This window comes from Globicephala melas, chromosome 2 (assembly GCF_963455315.2).
Source record: "Globicephala melas chromosome 2, mGloMel1.2, whole genome shotgun sequence".
NCBI lineage: Eukaryota > Metazoa > Chordata > Mammalia > Artiodactyla > Delphinidae > Globicephala > Globicephala melas.
The window spans coordinates 41,358,267-41,378,343 of record NC_083315.2 but is presented as its reverse complement, the minus strand read 5'-3'; the positions used below and the strand labels follow the sequence as shown (position 1 = coordinate 41,378,343).

Genomic DNA, 20,077 nt, shown 5'->3' with positions numbered 1-20,077 from the left:
AGTGGATATTCAACTATAAGAGGAAATTAATGTCAGGAACAAGAGAGAATTTATTTTTATTTAGGTTGGCTTATCCTGTGACTTGAGAGGCTGGAATGCTACTGAGTTCTCTCCAACAGAATTTTTGCTTATAGGTGTCAGTGACATCTTTTCCCCCGGACAATTTTTTTTTAAATATCTTCCATTTCCTCCTAGAAAACAAACCTCACACAGATGGACAGTCTTATGCCCTCAGTGGTGACAGCACAAGAACCTTCAAGTCTGCCCAGTGACCAAGATACAGATGGTCAGTTTCTTCCCGGTGCATCAGAGCCCACAGCCAGCCAGCAGCTTGCTTCTCCTGAAGGCGCTGAGAGCTCTCAGTGCTGCCATGGGAGCACTGTGGGGCAGATTGAAAGTTCCTATGATTTGTCAAGTGTGGTTAAGGAAGAGAATACAGACTCTTCCTGTAGGAAGAAAAATACAGGCGTGGAGAGCAAAGGAGACGAGGTGGAGCCAGCACCTATCGTGGACTCTGGGACTACGTCTGATCCTGACAGCTGCTGTCAGAGCACACCTGATTGCAAAGGAAAGGACACAGAAGGCCTTCCATCCTGTGGAGTCAGAAATGAAGAAACTGGAACAAAATCGTCGGCAATGACCACAGACCAGGAGTCTCCAGGCAGTGGAGGCCACGTCCTGCAGGGAGGCGTAGCCCTGGAGCCCGGCACGGCCCAGTCTTTCTCTGGAGGTGAACTGGTGGTCCCATCACCAGCAGGTGCCAGTGTCCCAGACACTGCAAGGGAAACGGAACGCAGTCTCGTGAACCCAGAGGCCACCATCCAGAGGAATGTGCTTGCAGCAGGGGAGAATATGAAGGAAAGATTTGAGGACTCTAATATCAGCACAGCTGGAGCCTCTGACCTAAAAGTCACAGACGAGCCTATGGATAAAGCCAGTGTTCCAAATGGTGTCTCTGCCTCTGGCTCCCTGGTTGCTGACAAGCCTGCTGAGTCTTTACTTGTCGTTAGTGATGAAGAAACTGCCATTGATGAAAGCACTGCAGAAACGGAAACTTCTAGAAGTCGTGAAGAGAGTGCTGATGCTCCAGGGGCTCAGAACTCTCAGTTAATTCTAGCTGCTGCAAAAGATGAGATTTCAGAAGGTCTCGAGCTTGACACTCCCTTAGCCAGCATGTGTGTGGCATTATCACCCTCTGATTTAACCTTTCCCAGGCCGCAAAAAGATGTTATGCCAAACCAGAAATCAGAAACGGATTCATCTCATGTTCAAAGCCAAAACAGCAAATCACCCATCTGTTCTACAACTGGAGATGATAAACTTTGTGCTGCCTCTGCATGTCGACAGAACACGGGGACTTCTAGTGGTGTGTTGGCTGTAGAACACTGTGATGACATAGTTACCCAGCCTGAAGGCACCACCACAGGGCTGCTCAACACACAACCACTGCCCACTGCCAGCTGCTTGGAAGGCCCACAGGCTAACACGGTCACCCCTGACCCTGATGGAGACACCCAGGAACATGTGGATTTTTGTCCTCTCCAAGTTTTGGATAAAGAAAGCCAAGGAAAAGATTCGAAACTAGAAACACCTTTAGCAGATATGCTTGAGGTAGTTCCACATCCACATGCTCTTGTCCCCAAAGCTGAGAAAGAACGGGTGTCAGACCAGGCAGTGATATCAGGCAGGACTTTCTCTCTGACAGGCAGTCCCGGCAGTGAATCAGTAACCAAAGATGACGCACTTTCTCTTGTCCCCTCCTCCCAGAATGAAAAAGGAACAGCAACTCTTGAACCACATACAGACTGTAGAGATGGCCCAGATGGAGACTCGAATGATCTGGAGAAGCAGCCAGCAGAAGACAGTGTAGCGGGCCTGTGCACACCCTCCTCTGCTCTAGATCTTCAGCCCAGCATGGGCAATACCAGTCCCATAGGACCTGGTGCGGAGTGTGAGCGTCCCTGCCTCTCAGCAGACCCTGAAGTGCTGAATATCGTCGAGGGGGTCACTGACTCTTCCCTGCTCCATGTGGGTCAGGCCGCTTTGGCCTCTGATTCCGCTTTGACTGAAGAAGGGAAAGATCAGGTGGTTCCAGAGAGCACTGCAGCTCAGGGACCAGAAGACAAGGATAAAGCAGTGACCTGTTCCTCCATTAAGGACAACACTCTTCATTCAGGAACGTTGCAGGAAGAGCCGAGAACACCACCTCCTGGACAAGAGGCCCCGGGATTCCATGAAGAACCTGGCTCAGCTGTCTGTGATGAGGACAGAGCTCCTCGGAACGGTAATTCACTGGGCACACCCTTGGCCTGTCTTCACGCAGAAACTAAACATAACAAGGAAGTGGCCCCACCAGTCGCACAGCTGATTGAAGGTGGGGCTGCACAGAGCCTGGTGCCACCAGGAGCGAGTCTGGCTGCAGACTCAAGCCAGGAGGCCTCAGGTACAGAGCAGAACAGCTCACCTCCATTGCCAAATCTGTTACCAGATGGGTTCGAGGTTCTTAATTGTGAGCAATCTTCTGCTCTGGATGTTGAGGTGAAAAACACTCAGTCCCAGGGGAAGACCACTGCTTGTGAGGTGAGTGGAAATGCAGCATTGGATGGTGCCGTGGTCGGTGCTCTGCAAGGCACCACTGGGACCGGGAGAAAGGATACACCACACAACGCTCCAGACATCCAGATTCCGCAAGTCTCTTCGAGCCAGGAGAAGAATATGATCCTGGGTTTGCCGGGAGCTTTACCGGACAAAGGTGTGACTGACCCTCAGGGCGCCGCACCCCCAGAGGTCGTGTCCCTGGGTTGGGAGAAGGGGAAGGTGGGGGGAGCAGATGGCAGCCGTAGCACAGGCGACTCCAAGGAGACACAGGTGGATGAGGAAGCGCATCACAACCCGCCGCAGCCTGCTGCCAAAGAGCACCCCACAGAGACAGAGCTCTCAAGCCGTGGTGACAAGGCCCCAGGCAGGGGAAGGGATGCTGCCCCTATGCCGTGCACCGTCGCTGCCAAAGCCGTGCTTCTGCCTGAGACAGCGGACTTGATTGAGGAGGCTGCGAGTCGCATAGTGGATGCTGTCATAGAACGAGTCAAGGCCTCGGGAGAACTGATGACAGAGGGGGAAATCAGTCACATGTCACTGCCCTGTCCTTCCGAGGCGGGCCCAGGGCACGAACAGCTGGAGAGTGCTTCTACAGGGAAGGCGAGTGCTTTCCAGCCTGCGGAGACCCCGCCAATGGGCAGTAGTCGTGGAGAAGCCTCTGGGAACCTTGCAGGATGCTTTGCTGGAAGGGAGGAGCCAGAGAAGATTATTCCGCCTCTCCAGGGACCAACTCCGGCAACAGGTAAGCAAAGTAGAGTACGAAATCAACAGTTCGAGAAACAAATTCCCTTAAGAGTCTCTGTGATGTGCTGGTATAAACATAGGTGTCGTGTTGTTGTTTAGAGGTCTGGCGTTCATCGGGTAGGTTGCCAAGTTACCAGTCAGCACCATCCGGAGAGGCACGTCATCTCAGGGTTGGGCAGTTTTTGCTCCCTGCATTCCAGACTTCTGGCTTGACTGCTTAAAGCCTATAAATGCTCTATCGCACTGGTGCAGTCATGACTTTCCTAACCTGGAAAACAGTGCCTAGATCCCAGGTGCTCAAAAATGATAAAGGAATTTAGCAGATGTTTTTGTTCACATGGCATAGTCCTTTTTCTCGAGAACCATAACAAACAGTGCTGTTTTATTTACAAACCTGAAACTCCTTTCTTGCCCTATCATCCTAGTCTGTGTCCTGAGCAAATTTAGTCAGAGTGGTTTCACAAACAGCTCTAAGTATCGTGGTAAGCCGATGGCCCAGCATCCCAAATGGTGGTATTAGGTCATTGGTGGAGGCTGTGAGAAGGGAACTCCCTCCTTTTCCTGCCTGAGGAGCAGACCTCCAGTTCCATTGCCTGTTGCTCTTGGGCAGCAGTCTGGGAATTGAGGACCCTGCGAAAGGCAGGGGATAGGATACAGGATTTCCGCCAGAGCCTAGTCTGCTGAGCTGCTGTCACAGGGCAGACGTTGTGTCTGCTTATCTTGGTGAAGCAGCTGCAGCAAGCAGATTGCTCACACAGCACCAGCCCGTTCCGTCTGTGGGTAACCATGTCCAGAGAGAGCAAAGAGAAACCACTGGTGTTCAGTGGAAAGAAACGATCTGAATAAAACTCCTTATTGGGGGTTGAGGCTGAAGTTCAAACTGGAGTCGGACTCGGTTTTGACTCCTGAAGTCGTTCAAGGTCAGTTTGATTCAGACTTTGCGACCACCACCTGTTACCAGCTATAGACAGAGGACCTATCTCCTTGCTTGCCCCCAGGCTCTCGTAGGTAAGAAGCCTGTTTTGTTTTTATCGTTTGATTGCTCTTGCCGTTCTTTCTAATTATTGAAAACCCCTTTACTGTAGTAGGTGTTAAGAATTGAGGGGTGGGGCATGAATAGAAATGAACAAATAGAATAAGGAGAGAAGTGGCTTTAGAAAAAGAGCAATTTAAACACAGTGGTCATTTTCCCTGATAGAGGGTGTTTAACCATTTATAATCTATTTTTCCAGTTGAGGGGTTTAAGAAACCTGAGATAGTATTTTTGGTGATTTCACACTTTTTGTTTTATTAAAGTGTCTTGGATTGTTAGCAGCCAACAAATTTCTATCACTAACGGTCTCAGAATTTCAATGAGAAGGTCTGTAATTTTTAAAAGAAGGCACAACAGCAAGTCTATTTTGGGGGCCCTGGCAGGTTGACATTTTAGAAGAACGGGAGTGGCTGTAAGCTGATGCCTGCCTATGTTGTTTTCATTTGGGTGCTGCGTCTTTGGCCACATGGGCTGGAATTATTTCTCTTTCTGGCTCAATAGTCAGAATTTAATCCAAGCAAGTACAAACTATGTAAGGTTTGTGTCTATAGTACCTTATGAGAAAAGATAGAAACCAAGCCGACTTTGATTTTTTTTTTCCAGACTTTGATTTTTAATAGCACACAAAGATAGTAAAGGTGCTAAGAAATTATGTTTAAGATTTTAAGGCTTTAGGAAGGAAAATGAGATGAAAATCAAGTTTCAACTGTGTCTCTGCGCTTGGGATTTCGGTGTGTGTGTGTGTGTGTGTGTGGAGTTACTTATTCTGCTCTCCAGAGGAGTCATATGTGCTCCATGCTCATGGCCTCAAAGGACAGAGAGAAGTAACCAGTGATGAAGAAATTGGTGCTTTTTTCAGAAAATAGCCAGGATTTGGGGAAAGTCCCTGGTCACGTTGCCCTGGAGAAAAAGCACCTGAGTGTGATCTCAGACCAAAGGGTATTTTCTAGGAAGTTTACACTGCCATTTATGAATTTAACCATACTGTTTTATAAGTGAGGAGACATCAGTTTAACTGCTGATTTGGAAGGAGCCACATGGCATTGGCTTTTGTTTTTATATACTGCTGTTGACAAAGCCAAGTAGAAATTGAGATGAGGAAAACACAAAACTTCCAGTTAGGGTAAGGGGACGTAGCCCTTTACACATCAGGAGCATTGGCCGCAGTGCTTTGGGAAGTTAGTTGTGCATAACTGAGCCAGGCCAGTCCCGAGGGGGCTGCCAACACCCCACAGGTCTCACTAATCTCTGTTTACCGCTGGAACTGGTTGCTACTTGCCAAGATACATATTTTCAGTTGATGGATGTAGGATAGTAAGGATGTGTCAGAAATCACATCCCCAAATAAATAAAATAAAAATCATCAACAGCCCCCCCCCAAAAAAAAACCAAAAACCAAAAACAACCCTATCTTAGTCAGAAATGTTTTGATCAAGGAATACTTCTAAGGGGGTTGCTTAGTCAGTTGTTTTTTTTTTTAACTTTAATCACATTTTATGAAATGTAAGAAAGATTTTGGTTCTTTGGGCAAGGAAACGTGTTTGCCCATTTTTTTAATTGCTAGTAAGATTATGTAATTAAAAAATTAGGGCAAAGAAAGGAGACTTACAACTGTTCATTTATAGGAATGTCACTTTCCTAAATCTAAAGTAGACCTTTATACGTCACAGTGTATAAAGGTATACACTCTCACAGTGTGCTATTAGAATAAAATCTTAATATATTTTATTTATATAATTATAAAATACATAATACAATATAATAATTTATTCTTTGGTGAAAGGAGGCTCTGCCCTCTGGTGTAGGGAACATTTTTCTCTGCCAGAGTAGTAGTGTGACTAGATTAATAACAACCACAGAAAATCTTCCAAATGAAATCGAGTTGATAGTTCCATTTGTGTTTGGATTATCAAGGTGAATTTTGACTGTTCAACCATCAGTCCCCTTTAAAGAAGTGTTGAAGCCTAAATTTGCCTCAGGCATCATTTTATCACTTCCTTCCTGTATTAGCTTGACCATATGGTAGTCATGTAACAAAACCACTACTGTTTGGTCTGTTGAGCATAATTCTAAAGAAAACATGAAAAAACTTTTTCTTCAGAAAAGGAATTGCTGTTGATAGTGTGTAATTATGTTTTGGTTTGGGAAGAAATAAAAGTTAAAACAAAAACTAATTTATTAAGAATAGTTCAGTCTTATCAATTGCTGTGATGGGTAGGTGAGTGTATGTAGTATGTTTTTAAAGAAAGACTCTTCCCAAAGGCTTTATCTCATTCTCAGTAGCTCTTTCCTTTTTGTCCTGTACAGATACATCTCTTGCCTCTTTGATAATGGTCAGGATGGACTACTAGCTTTAGCTATTAATCTGTTCCCTTAAAGCTTGTCAGTTTTCTTTTCCATGTGCAAGACAGCACCACACTCATCAAATTGTCATGAAAAAGTCAGTAGTGAAGATGGAAGTTCAGTGGACATTGAACTGGATCTTACCTTAGCTACAAACCCACACAGAAGCAGGAGAAAACCATATAACCAGGTGATGAGGGACTAGCTCAGCACAGGGTCAGAAATGACACCAGCTTCAAAATAATACTTTCTATTTAACACAAAGGGAAAGGCAAACAAAACACATGAAACCTGGAGCATGTTGTGTAAATAGTAAGGCCCAGGAATCAATTTTTCCAAATGTACTTTGTAACCACCTTGTTCTCTTCAGAAATGCCAGACACGAAAGCTGAAGATGAAATGGATTTTCTGAGTAATACCAAGGAGAGTTCAGTTTCTGAAGAGGTGGCTGTAGGAAACGTAGCTTCTACGCCGGAGGTGAAACAAGGCCCGAAGACCCAGGCGGTAAGTCTGTATGAGCACAAAGTGTGTTTAGGCTGCTCTGTTGTGTCTGATTTATGGCCTTGCTTGGGGGATTTTTTTTGATTCACAGTAGGATTTTTTCCCCTTTCTCCCTTGTTCCCTCATATACAAATGTGGACATGTTGCAGTGAAGCTTTTGCATAGCACAGTTTTAGAATGGACCCTCCTGCAGGGATCCCTTGGAGATAATAATGAAAAATCTTTTCCTGTGAGCACAAGACTTTCCAATTTGTCATGACGTTTAACATGTCACAAGATGGGAATTATCAGAAAAAGGGATCTATTAACCCTTCTTAAACCTGACTCTTCTTTCTTTATATAGAAACTGATAGCAAAAATGAGATTTTAACTTAAAGCTCAATACTGACTAAAATATGAAGTATGTCATTTTTAATGATGGAAAAAAAATTCACTAGGTTTTCATAATAGCTCTATTGAGACATAGTTCACATAACCGTAAAATTCACTCATTCAAGTAAAGTGCGCAGCTTAGTAGTTTTTAATATATTTACAAAGTCTTAAAACTGTCACTGCCGTCTAATTTTGTAACGTTGTCATCATGCTGAAAAGAAACCCCATGTTCATTAGCAGTTCACTACCACCCTCCTCAGCTAACGGTCACTAATCTCCTTTCTGTCTCTATGGGTTTGCCCGTTCCGGAACTTCATATAAATGCAATTATAGAATATGTGGCCTTCGGTGACTGGTTTCTTTCACTTAGTGTAATGTTTCAAGGTTCATCCATGTTGTAACATTGATCAGTATTTCATTTCTTTTTATTGCCAAGTAATATCCTGTTGTATGGATATACTACATGTTGTGCATTTGGATTATTTCTACTTTTTCGCTATTGTGAATAATAACTGCTCTGAACATTTGTGTATAAGTTTGTGTGGACATATGTTTTCATATACTTAGTAATGGGTGTGCTGACCCATATGGTAATTTTATATTTAATACTTAACTAAGTTTTCAGAAATGGTTTTCTTCAGGGTCTTGAGATTATTGTTCTTCTTGTTTAAAGCTATTAACTTGTAAAACAGAGAACTTAAACTTGTTGAGAGAAACAGGGTTCTAAGCTTTAGATTCCACACTTGTCTTAAAAAAAAGAACACCTTTTGGAAGCTGAAAAATCGAGTTACTGGCCTAAATCATATTGCCCGTCGGAAAATGAACCTTCCTTGTCTAGACTTGAGGGTGCACTGTGTTTGCTCTTCAGAGGGCTAAGTATTTTTTCATAAAGTTACCCCAGTACATAAACAGAACTATACCCTCCCAAAATGTTTCAAGTGTATGGACTGTGATAAACAAGCTTCATTTTTTTGGAGTACAGTGGTAGGGAGGTGCTGACTGTTTTCACCCACCCCTTATTACAGATAGTATCCATGACTAATGCCTGGTTGGCTACTTGTACAGCAGGCACTATACAGACAAATATTGCTTTTGCCCCTGGGGAAAGAAAAGAGAACACACCCTGCATGGGTACATGTGTCTTTGTTTCCAGGAGCCCCTAAAAATGGAAAGGAACAAACTCACATCCTTGAATTCAGATGCCTCTGTTTCTTAGTCTTCCATCTGAAGTCTTGCTAATTAGTGTTCTGGAGTGCAGCCTGATGCTTGGCCATAGACCTTTTGCTTTCCCATGAGGATATCTCTGTCCTGACAGTATCTTGACTACTATAAAAAAGAAAACAAAACACTGTATTTTTAAAAGAAAGTACCTCCTCTCCTCGTCTCTTTCCTCTTCTCATTTTTCCTCCAGTTTTAGGAGTTGAGATAGGTAATATTCCTCTGGTTGGTCATCAAGCCTCATTTTACAGATAAAAGAATTACACCCTCAGAGAGTCACACGGCTAGCTCAAGGTCAGAGCCTGCTAGAATGGGAGCTTGTAGTTTGGTTCTAACCTAGGACTTGCCCAGTGGGGTGCTTTCCTCCCTGCCTCTTAACCCCAGGCTCTGTGACTGTGGGTATATTCTAAGGAGCATCAATATGTGAGAATCATGTAATTTGTCTGTTGCTAGGGGTTATCTGTGCTTTGTGTCTGCCTTCACTTAGCGTAGTTAGAGAAAGCATACGTTAATGGAATTTTTAGTTTATGAGGATTTTCAGGTCTACACAGTGGAGGGTTTTGTGTTCACGGCGTTCTCAAAGTGACGTGAAATCTGACCACTGACCTCCCCTCCCTGTTGCTCTGCCAGCCTTGCCTTACTTGCTATGGATTGAAAGGAGAAAGCATGGACACACAATTTGATCTTTCCAATGCCCCATTTTCTCTTTTTATCCCATTTAACTTTCCACATGCTATATTCATTGAGAAGTTCCCAAACGTTTTTGGTAAAGGACAGAGAGTAAATATTTTAGGGTATGTGGGACTACAGTTTCTGTAACAACTGATCAACTTTGATGTTATAGTGTGAAAGCAGCCACAGGCTGCCTGTAAACAAGAGTGTGACTGTGTTCCAATAAAACTTTATAGAAATTTGAATTTCATATCATGAAGTAATTTAATTTTTTGAATTTTTTTCAATCATTAAGAAATGTAAAATCTACTCAGGGTGTTTTTTTACGGGCTGTACAAAAACAAGCGGTGGCCTAGTGGTGGTAGTTTGTGGGCTCCTGACCTAGAGGATACTTGTGCTTCAGTGGATGAAAAGAAAGAGAAAGCAAGTAGAATTTTTTTCTTTTCTAAATTGTTTCATCTTGCCGTGAAAGCTCTGGTTACTAACCTGCACATAGGAAGGTGGAGAGTTCCGATTCTGTGTTTCTCCTGAATTTGCTTTTTGACTCAGTCTCTCCAGGGCTCAGCTTCCTTACTCTATTCGTCTTCTAGCCTTAACCTTCTGGAGTCTGGGTTTGCAGTCTGTAAAGGGTTACTTGAGCTTGTGATTGTAGTCGAGGGTGGAGTGGCATTTGTTTAGCATTATTTAATTCGATCTTTCAGACACATGGTCAGTCTCTTTGCTGGCCTTGGGAAGAAGCCAGTCATTGCTTCATTGACTCATTGTTTCACTGAATCATCCTCTTCCAAATGTAAAACGGGAAAAAACTGTGTATCTTACGCTTTGCTACTGTCTTGAAAACCTAAAGCATAGGTTCATAAAGGAATTAGGCAGTATCAAGAATAGTGCTTGCTTATATCCTCAGAGAAAACGCATGCGTGTGTTAAATGCTACAGGTGTCTCAATACATGATATGTGGTCCTAACGGATATTTCTTCACTGAATCGAAAACTGTTCACAATTCCAGAGGCCAGGTTTTATACACAATATGGTCCATTCCCATTAGTCATTTCATCAGCATTTTTCTTTCTTTTTTTTTTGTGGTAAGCAGGCCTCTCACTGTTGTGGCCTCTCCCGTTGCGGAGCACAGGCTCCGGACGCGCAGGCTCAGCGGCCATAGCTCACGGGCCCAGTCGCTCCACGGCATGTGGGATCTTCCCGGACTGGGGCTCGAACCCACGTCCCCTGCGTTGGCAGGCAGACTCTCAACCACTGCGCCACCAGGGAAGCCCTCATCAGCATTTAGTAGTCATGGTTGTTATTAAGTATTGCCAAAGCCTTAATACTAGTTACAATTTAATATTCAACATTATCCCTTCTTATATACATTCCTGGTTTCAAGGTTCTCAGATTACCTCTTGTAGTCCTCTTTTTTTCCCCTCAGTGAGTTAATATATATCAAGTACTTAGAGCCTGACATGCAGTAAGTACCACTTAGCATTATTATTATTAATTAGTTTTATAACTTTAGATTCCAATATCCTTTTTAATTTAAGTAATTTAAGTAACCGGTGGCATATTGTGGTTCCTAAAACAATCAAGCCTCAGGTTCTGCTTCTTGAACATTGTTATAAAAGCTTCAGGAATAGCATCAAATGTTAATTTAAGTTGGGAGACATGGTGCTTGTTTTACTTCTGAGACCCTTAGAATTTGAGTGAAGCTTAAAGATTATCTGAAGTCTAATACCTTTGCTTTATAGGAGGAAAAAAATGATTTCTGGAAAGTTAAGCGACTTGCCTCATTTTACAGCTAGTTAATTCTGTATGCTAGACTAGAACCTCATTTCTGTGTCCGTAATGTCTCTGCTATACTGTGGTTTCCAGAAAAGTCATCCTGAGGGTATACTTCTGGGGAATTCAGTTCACTTGGATGGGTTTTTGCATTTTAAACAAGTACCCCTGAATGATGCATACACACCCTAAGATTCTAAAACCATTGCATTATACCCTCGTGCTTTCAGTGATAGTTGGAGAAATTCCTTTGGCTGTTTTAGGATCTAAGCTGATTCACTTTAAAATAAGTCTCATGTTCTTATTATAATTTGTTTAGCTGTAGCTAAGTACCATCAAGATGGTATTTGTCCAGAGAGTTTGCTTTTGATGTACAATTACTAATATTTTCCAAACCTGCCATTTATTTCCTAAAGAATAATATGACTGGGTGTAGAGGTGACATTCAATACTTGAGTCCAGAACAGAAAGCTTTCTGGGACCATTCACCTTGAGAATATGCTCCATGGTGACCAGGAAGGAATTCTGACTCCTACTTCCCTGACCCAGTGCTGCAAACCAGCATACTCCATGTCCTCTGTGAATCTTTTCAACACGTGGCCAAGTTCATTAGGAAGGAGCTTGCTTCCCTGGGGTATCTGTTCATTAAGGTATTTCTGTAATAGTTCCTTTTCCAGATGATCATTGCAGAAGCTCATTAGCCATATGGAGGAGTTAATTCAATAAGCCAGGTATATCTTGTCAGGATGCCCATGGTCCTAGCAGCCAAACACTCAAGAACAAATATGTTCAAGCACAACTATAAAATCCCATATGTTGAGTATTAGGTTACTGGGAAAGTCTACTCTTCATTTAACACACACTCCCCAATCAGAACCATGCTCCCTTTTAAAAAAAATAACTACATAGGGCTTCCCTGTTGGCACAGTGGTTAAGAATCCGCTTGCCAGTGCAGGCGACACGGGTTCGAGCCCTGGTCCGGGAAGATCCCACATGCCGCAGAGCAACTAAACCTCAGCGCCACGACTACTGAGCCTGTGCTCTAGAGCCCGCAAGCCACGACTACTGAAGCGCGAGCACCTAGAGCCCATGCTCCACAACAAGAGAAGCCACTGCAATGAGAAGCCTGCGCACCCCAATGAACAGTAGTCCCCGCTCGCCGCCAACTAGAGAAAGCCTGCGTGCAGCAACGAGGACCCAGCGCTGCCAAAAATAAACAGATAAATAAATAAATTTATTTTAAAAAACCCCGACACAGCCAAACATTAAATTAACTGAATTTCCATTCTTAGTTATTTTTACAACAATATTAATATTTGTTTCTTCAAGGTTGTGGTAAGGGCAGTGTTGGACTATTTCTGGTTAAAATCTTGAATTCTCCCTGTAGTTTGATTATTTTCTGTGTTTCCTTCCTCTTGTCTCAAGGGGGCGAGCTTGCATTTCCATCCCTAGTCCAGGAATCTCTTCAAAAAAGTTTTCGTTTTGTGTGGCTTTTCACACCCTTCATGCACACCTGCCATAGGAACATATGGCAGCTCTCAGGCTATCTGGTAACTAACTGGACTGGTCGTAGCACTGATATTCAAAATGACTCACACATCCTACCCTCTTATTTAACAGTTTTCAATTTTAAAAAAGGTCTTTTTAAAAATGTCTCTGCTATCATATTTACATATATATAGTTTTGTGGTATACGTGTCATCTAGGAAAAAGCAAAGTGGCCTCTTCATGTCGCCAGTAAGTCTTCTCTGCGTATATTTGGCATGTAAGAGAACTAGCACTGCACCCACCCCCCGCTGCCAATTATCCTTTTTGGGTCCAAATCTAGAGCTAGCTTCAGTCACAGGGAAACATACTCCTCAGCTTTTTCATACAGAATTTTTGGAGATACTCTGGATGTCTCTTCTGAAATGGGGTTAACAAGAAATTCTCCAAGTGTTCTTCTAGAGAAGATAGTTGCAAAAAAGAAGTGCCTTAAAGAGCCCCAGATCACAAAGCCATAAGTGGAAAAACTACATCCTTAATGTAAAAATATCTGTAAATAATATATGTAAGAGTATAATTTAATGATCTAACTATACATTTTTTCCTTTTTTTAAAAAACTGAGGCATAGATGATGCACAATATTATATGTTTCAGCTGTTTAGCAGTGATTCACAATTTTTAAAGGTTATGTTCCATTTATAATTACTAAAAAATATTGGCTATATTCCCTCTGTTGTATAATATATCCTTGTAACTTATTTATTTTATACATAGTAGTTTGTCCCTCTTAATCCCCTGACCCTATCTTGCCCCTCCCTCCTTCTTTCTACCCACTGGTGACCACTAGTTTGTTCTTTTTATCTGTGAGTCTCTTTCTGTTTTGTTATATTCACTAGTTGGTTTTATTTTCTTAGATTCCACATATAAGCGATATCATACAGTATTTGTCTTTCTCTGTTGGACTTACTTCACTTAGCGTAATATCTTCCAAGTTCATCCATATTATTGCAAATGGCAAAAATCCATTCTTTTTTATGGCTGAGTAGTAGTATACCATTGTATATAGCTATACATTTTTCAGTGACCTTGAGGAAATTATTTAATTTCTCTGATCTCCATCTTCCCAATTGTATAATGGTTAGGTAATCTCTAATGTTTCTTCAGGTTCTTAATTTTTAACCAGTGTGTGATTCTAAAATGATAGGAATAAGTCCATGAATGTTGGGGTGTATATCTTACTGTATTGGAGTAAAAGGGCAACCGCGAAGGACATTTTAAAATCACACTTCCTTTAATGGCCAGTTCTTACTGATCACTTTTTCTTTGAACATTTTCCAGGGTGTTTTGCTCTACAGTCTTACTTTGATTAATAATCCACTTCTTTCCCTCATAGAACTGCTTAATCATAGGTCATGTGTGCATTTTGGAGGAGGCATGTGTGCTTTTTCTACCCCCCCGCCCCCGCCTGTTGGGACAAAAGAACCAAATGTGATTCTTATCACTCTTTTGGCCCATTTGTTACACTCCTCATCTCACTTTTGTTCATTCTTATCTCATTATATTGACAGCCAAGGTTAGTAGCCAAGCACAGTGGAAAGATTATGGAGCCCAGTAAACCACAGTTTTAATCCCAATTCTGGCCCTTGATCTGCCACTTTGATCCATTTGTTTAGAGGCTCAGTTTCCTCATCTATAAATTTGGGATAATGATGCCAACTGCAAGAGTTATTTGTACTAACTAGAGTTAGTATAGTGTCCAGCATGTACTAGACGTTTTATAAGCAGTAGGGTGTAACTCTAATCTCATTTTAAACTAACTCAGAATTATCAGACCCACTCTTAAGACTCTATGGATGAATGATTTTAAATAGGTGATGGTTAAAATGATTTTGGAAGAAGTTACCAACTGTATCAGGCCATAGTGTTACTTATTTAAATTACCATGTCAGTTTGTGTTTACTGTGAAGGTGCACTGATTTATTCAGAACTTCATTCAACAAATGTTCTTGAACTCTGTGCTAGACCTTAGAAATGCTGAAATGAAAATAAGCCTGTCTCCACATTCAAATTCATATTCCAGTGGGAAGAGACAATTACTAAACCAATAAGATACAGTCTGGTAAGTGTTAAAATATATAGGCAAACTCAGGGTGGCTTATGAATAGATATATTTCAGCTAGATAAATGGTAAATTCTCCTCTCTAAGTTCCTATATACCCCCTGGGAGGAGGGACGTTTCTAAGGAATGGTGTATTATTTTTACACTGTTTACCTCAAGTGGCTTCCCAAGTTTCATTTTAAAGGAGGATTGTCTTTTGTGAGGGTGAAGATATGTACATTCCATGTCAGAAACTCAGGCTTGGGTGTAACCGTTATTTCTGCCAGTAGACTTGGAAGGGCCCCCACTGGGCGACCTCTCAGAAAAACTAGTGTATTGCTTCTGACCCCAAGTTCTATGTTCATCTTACTGACATAAACATGACTTTATGGCTACTTGTTTTCCCCTCTTAAGAGAAGAAGCTTCCATAGTAGAAAAACTAAAAGAAAAATATCATTTGATCTGTGGAGAAAGGCTTAGGTCCTTCTCAGTGATGCACATAATTGGGACATTTATAGATTTCTCAGATTTTGATTGTGTATTTTAAGAAGATGCCTTGCTGGTTGGCCACCATAAGAGTAAAGGTGCACGCTGTATATGGAATTGTTTATCCAGAAAAGGTTTCAGGGGTACTGATTTCTGATATTTTGGGCCCATTAGGCTGCTCAACTTCGTGATGTAGTCTGTGGCTTTGATTTCCTTTATTCATTCATTTAGTAAACTTTAAATGAATACCTTTCCCTCTCAAGGTATTGCACCAAATATGTAGGGAAGTAAAAAAGAGGTTAGATATTGTCTTTGTCCCCAGTTTAGTTAAATAAAGAAAGCACATACAGGCATAATCACAGTCTGTGGCTGCAGTATGTGAGATATGCCATAGGTGCCTTTAAGGTGCTCTAGAAGTTCACAGAGAGATGAATTCTTCCTGAGAAGTGCTTGTCTGAAATGTAGTGATGTTTCCTTGGTGATAACCTTGTTGTAACACACATGGTATAAATATTCATTAGAAAGTAGGGATAGGTTCAGGGAACCTTTGGTGTGCTCTCCAGCTTTATAGTTCTTTATTGCTTTCACAATGTACTTGGCCCTTCAAAGATCCAAGAATTGCCAGAAATGCCCCAATTTCAGTTTAGGAAACTGAAAAGTAACATTTACCAAAAGAAGCATAAAGAATGGAAGTATTTGGTAATATGTGAACCATGTAGGAATTAAAAAGAGTAGTACCTCTGTTTAAATATTTCCATTCAGCCAGTATAAATCTGCATTCCCTCCTTGCCTCTTTCATGCAGTGATATAGCCATTTTGCTTCCATTCTGAGAACCCCCAAAGCCCCATCCCTCCTTGTGGAACCGAAGAATTGTGACATGGTCTTAAGTCATTGCCACGTGTGTAGTCTTCAATAGAAAGTTAGTTGATAATGAAGATACTTTCCATAAAGTTCAGAACAGAACATACTCTTAGGAGCACAATTAATATATCTTTGAGTTTAAGTCTTACTCAGAAGTCACAGTAAGCCAAATATTTTTTATATTGATCTTCCTTATCTGTGTAGCAGCTGGCATTCTGTCCTGAGTCATTAGAATTGAAATGTATTTAAGAGTTTTGAAAGCCTAGTCATTATGCAGTTGGAATTTGGGGTCGAACCGAAGTATAAGAATGAAATAGATTTTTTGTGTTTGGTTCCTGGATTTGTATTGAATGTAGTTGCAGAAGATGATTTCTGGAACAGTTTGAAGTACTTATAACAAGAATAATTAGGTTAAGTGTATAGCTCCCCAAAGTGGACACTGTGGAAAGTGTTTATTTGAATGTCTAAATTTGACTCGGAACTTTCATTCATGCGAGATATACAGTAGTCCCCCCTTATCCACGGGGCATGTGTTCCCAGACCCCTGTAGACGCCTGAAACCTTGGATAGTGCCAAATCCTATATAGACTGTTTTTTCATATACATACATACATATCTGTGAAAAAGTTTAATTTATGAATTAGGCACAGTAAGAGATTAACAATAATAATAAAATGGAACAGTTATAACTATACTGTAATAAAAGTTATGTGAATGTGATCTTTCTCTCAGAATACCTTAAATCTGTAATGTCTTTTCCATCTTAACTAAACACGCACGGTACGCATAATTTTTGCAGTTTGAGGTGCTATGGTAAAAATAGCACTATTTTCTTTATCCTTCTTCACAATTTCACAGAAAATTCCTCCTTACCATAGATCTTAGCAACCTCAGCATACGATTTTCCCCCCCTTCCCTATTAAGTCTAGAACTTTCATCTTTCACTTAAAAGATGCACTTTACATCTGTGGTAGATCCAAAATGCCAGCATCACTACTCTTGTGATTTGGGACCATTATTAAAAAAATAAGGGTTAGTTGAACACCACACTGTGTACTGACATAGTCAGTCTGATAACCAAAACAGTTACTAAGTGACTAATGGGCAGGATACGCCAGACAAAGGAACGACTCACGTCCCAGGTGGGGCAGAGAGAGATGATGCGAGATTACGTCAGGCTACACAGAATGGTGCACAACTAAAAACATATGAATTGTTTACTTCTGGAATTTTCCATTTAATATTTTCTGACTATGGTTGAGCACAGGTAACTAAAATCATGGAAATTAAAACCTCAGATGAGGGGGGACTACTGTATACATACACATGTGTGTGTTTCTTCTACTACATAGAACATGAGATACTTTTCGAGCATCACAGCATCTGGGAAATTTTGCTCTACCCCTTTCCTGAAGCAGTAGTACAACAACAACAACAAAAAAAAATGGAGAGGGGGATAAATCGTGAAAAAGTAAGACTTACTTTCTTGCTCGGAGTCTCCTTGAAGAAAGATAGACCAGTAGAAAAAGGTACTTGAGTTGGAGATACCTCACCACCCCTTTGGTTTGTTTGCACAAATGGAATGGGATCATAAGATTCGTAGTGGGACCATTTAAAGGTCTTTTCTGCTCCCATGCAGTCCTGGCCTGAGGAACAGGGGCGGGAGCTTCGAGACTAGGGTGGCGCGAAAGCCGTGTGGAGGACAGGCTCTTGGTGATCCAGCCAGCCATCAGGGCTGTGCCACTGAGGTGGGAGAGCCAACTTCAGGACACTGGTCCACAAGAGACCTCCCAGCTCCACGTAATATCAAACGGCGAAATCATCTCCCAGAGATCTCCATCTGAACGCCAAGACCCAGCTTCACTCAATGACCAGCAAGCTCCAGTGCTAGACACCCCATGCCAAACAACTAGCAAGACAGGAACAAAACCCCATCCATTAGCACAGAGGCTTCCTAAAATCATAAGGCCACAGACACCCCAAAACACACCACCAGACATGGACCTGCCCACCAGAAAGACAAGATCCAGCCTCATCCACCAGAACACAGGCACTAGTCCCCTCCACCAGGAAGCCTACAAAATCCACTGAACCAACTTTAGCCACTGGGGACAGACACCAAAAACAACGGGAACTACGAACCTGCATCCTGCAAAAAGGACACCCCAAACACAGTAAGATAAGCAAAATGAGAAGACAGAAAAACACACAGCAAATGAAGGAGCAAGATAAAAACCCACCAGACCTAACAAATGAAGAGGAAATAGGCAGTCTACCTGAAAAAGAATTCAGAATAATGATACTAAAGATGATCCAAAATCTTGGAAATAGAATAGAAAAAATGCAAGAAACATTTAACAAGGACCTAGAAGAACTAAAGATGAAACAAGCAATGATGAACAACACAATAAATGAAATTAAAAATACTCTAGATGGGATCAATAGCAGAATAACTGAGGCAGAAGAACGGATAAGTGACCTGGAAGATAAAATGTGGAAATAACTACTGCAGAACAGAATAAAGAAAAAAGAATGAACAGAACTGAGGACAGTCTCAGAGACCTCTGGGACAACATTAAATGCACCAACATTTGAATTATAGGGGTTCCAGAAGAAGAAGAGAAAAAGAAAGGGACTGAGATAATATTTAAAGAGATTATAGTTGAAAACTTCCCTAATATGGGAAAGGAAATAGTTAATTAAGTCCAGGAAGCACAGAGAGTCCCATAAAAGATAAATCCAAGGAGAAACACTCCAAGACACATATTAATCAAACTATCAAAAATTAAGTACAAAGAACAAGTATTAAAAGCAGCAAGGGAAAAACAACAAATAACGCATAAGGGAACCCCCATAAGGTTAACAGCTGATCTTTCAGCAGAAACTCTGCAAGCCAGAAGGGAGTGGCAGGACATATTTAAAGTGATGAAGGAGAAAAACCTACAACCAAGATTACTCTACCCAGCAAGGATCTCATTCAGATTTGACAGAGAAATTATAACCATTCCAGAAAGCAATGCTAAGAGAATTCAGCACCTCCAAACCAGCTTTACAACAAATGCTAAAGGAACTTCTCTAGACAGGAAACACAAGAGAAGGAAAAGACCTACAATAATAAACCCAAAACAATTAAGAAAATGGTAATAGGAACATACATATCGATAATTACCTTAAATGTAAATGGATTAAATGCTCCAACCAAAAGACATAGATTGGCTGAATGGATACAAAAACAAGGCCCGCATATATGCTGTCTGCAAGAGACCCACTTCAGACCGAGGGACACATACAGACTGAAAGTGAGGGGATGTGAAAAGATATTAGATGCAAATGGAAATCAAAAGAAAGCTGGAGGGCTTCCCTGGTGGCGCAGTGGTTGAGAGTCCGCTTGCCGATGCAGGGAACACGGGTTCATGCCCTGGTCCAGGAAGATCCCACATGCCGCGGAGCGGCTAGGCCCGTGAGCCATGGCCGCTGAGCCTGCGCCTCTGGAGCCTGTGCTCCAGGGCCACAATGGGAGCGGCCACAACAGTGAGAGGCCCACGTACCGCAAAAAAAAAAAATAAAATTAAAAAAAAAATGGAAAGCTGGAGGAGCAATTCTCATATTAGACAAAATAGACTTTAAAACAAAGACTATTACAAGAGAGAGGCAAAGAAGGACACTACATAATGATCAAGGGATTAATCCAAGAAGAAGATATAACAGTTGTAAATATTTATGCATCCAACACAGGAGCACCACAATACATAAGGCAAATGCTAACAGCCATAAAAGGGGAAATTGACAGTAACACAATCGTAGTAGGCGACTTTAATACCCCACGTTCACCAATGAACAGATCATCCAAAATGAAAATGAATAAGGAAACAAGCTTTAAATGATACATTAAAC

General features: G+C 41.7%; 1 protein-coding gene across 8 annotated transcripts in view; it reads left to right on the top strand.

Annotated features, from left to right (window-relative positions):
* AKAP13 (A-kinase anchoring protein 13) overlaps nucleotides 1-20,077 on the top strand; it is a 341,436-nt gene that overhangs the window by 181,672 nt on the left and 139,687 nt on the right. For all 8 annotated transcript variants that reach the window (XM_030873203.2, XM_030873202.2, XM_060293884.1 and 5 more), the window contains 2 exons: nucleotides 196-3,340; nucleotides 7,089-7,222. In XM_030873203.2, the coding sequence (XP_030729063.1) occupies nucleotides 196-3,340; nucleotides 7,089-7,222 (3,279 nt within the window). The remainder of the gene's footprint in view (nucleotides 1-195; nucleotides 3,341-7,088; nucleotides 7,223-20,077) is intronic.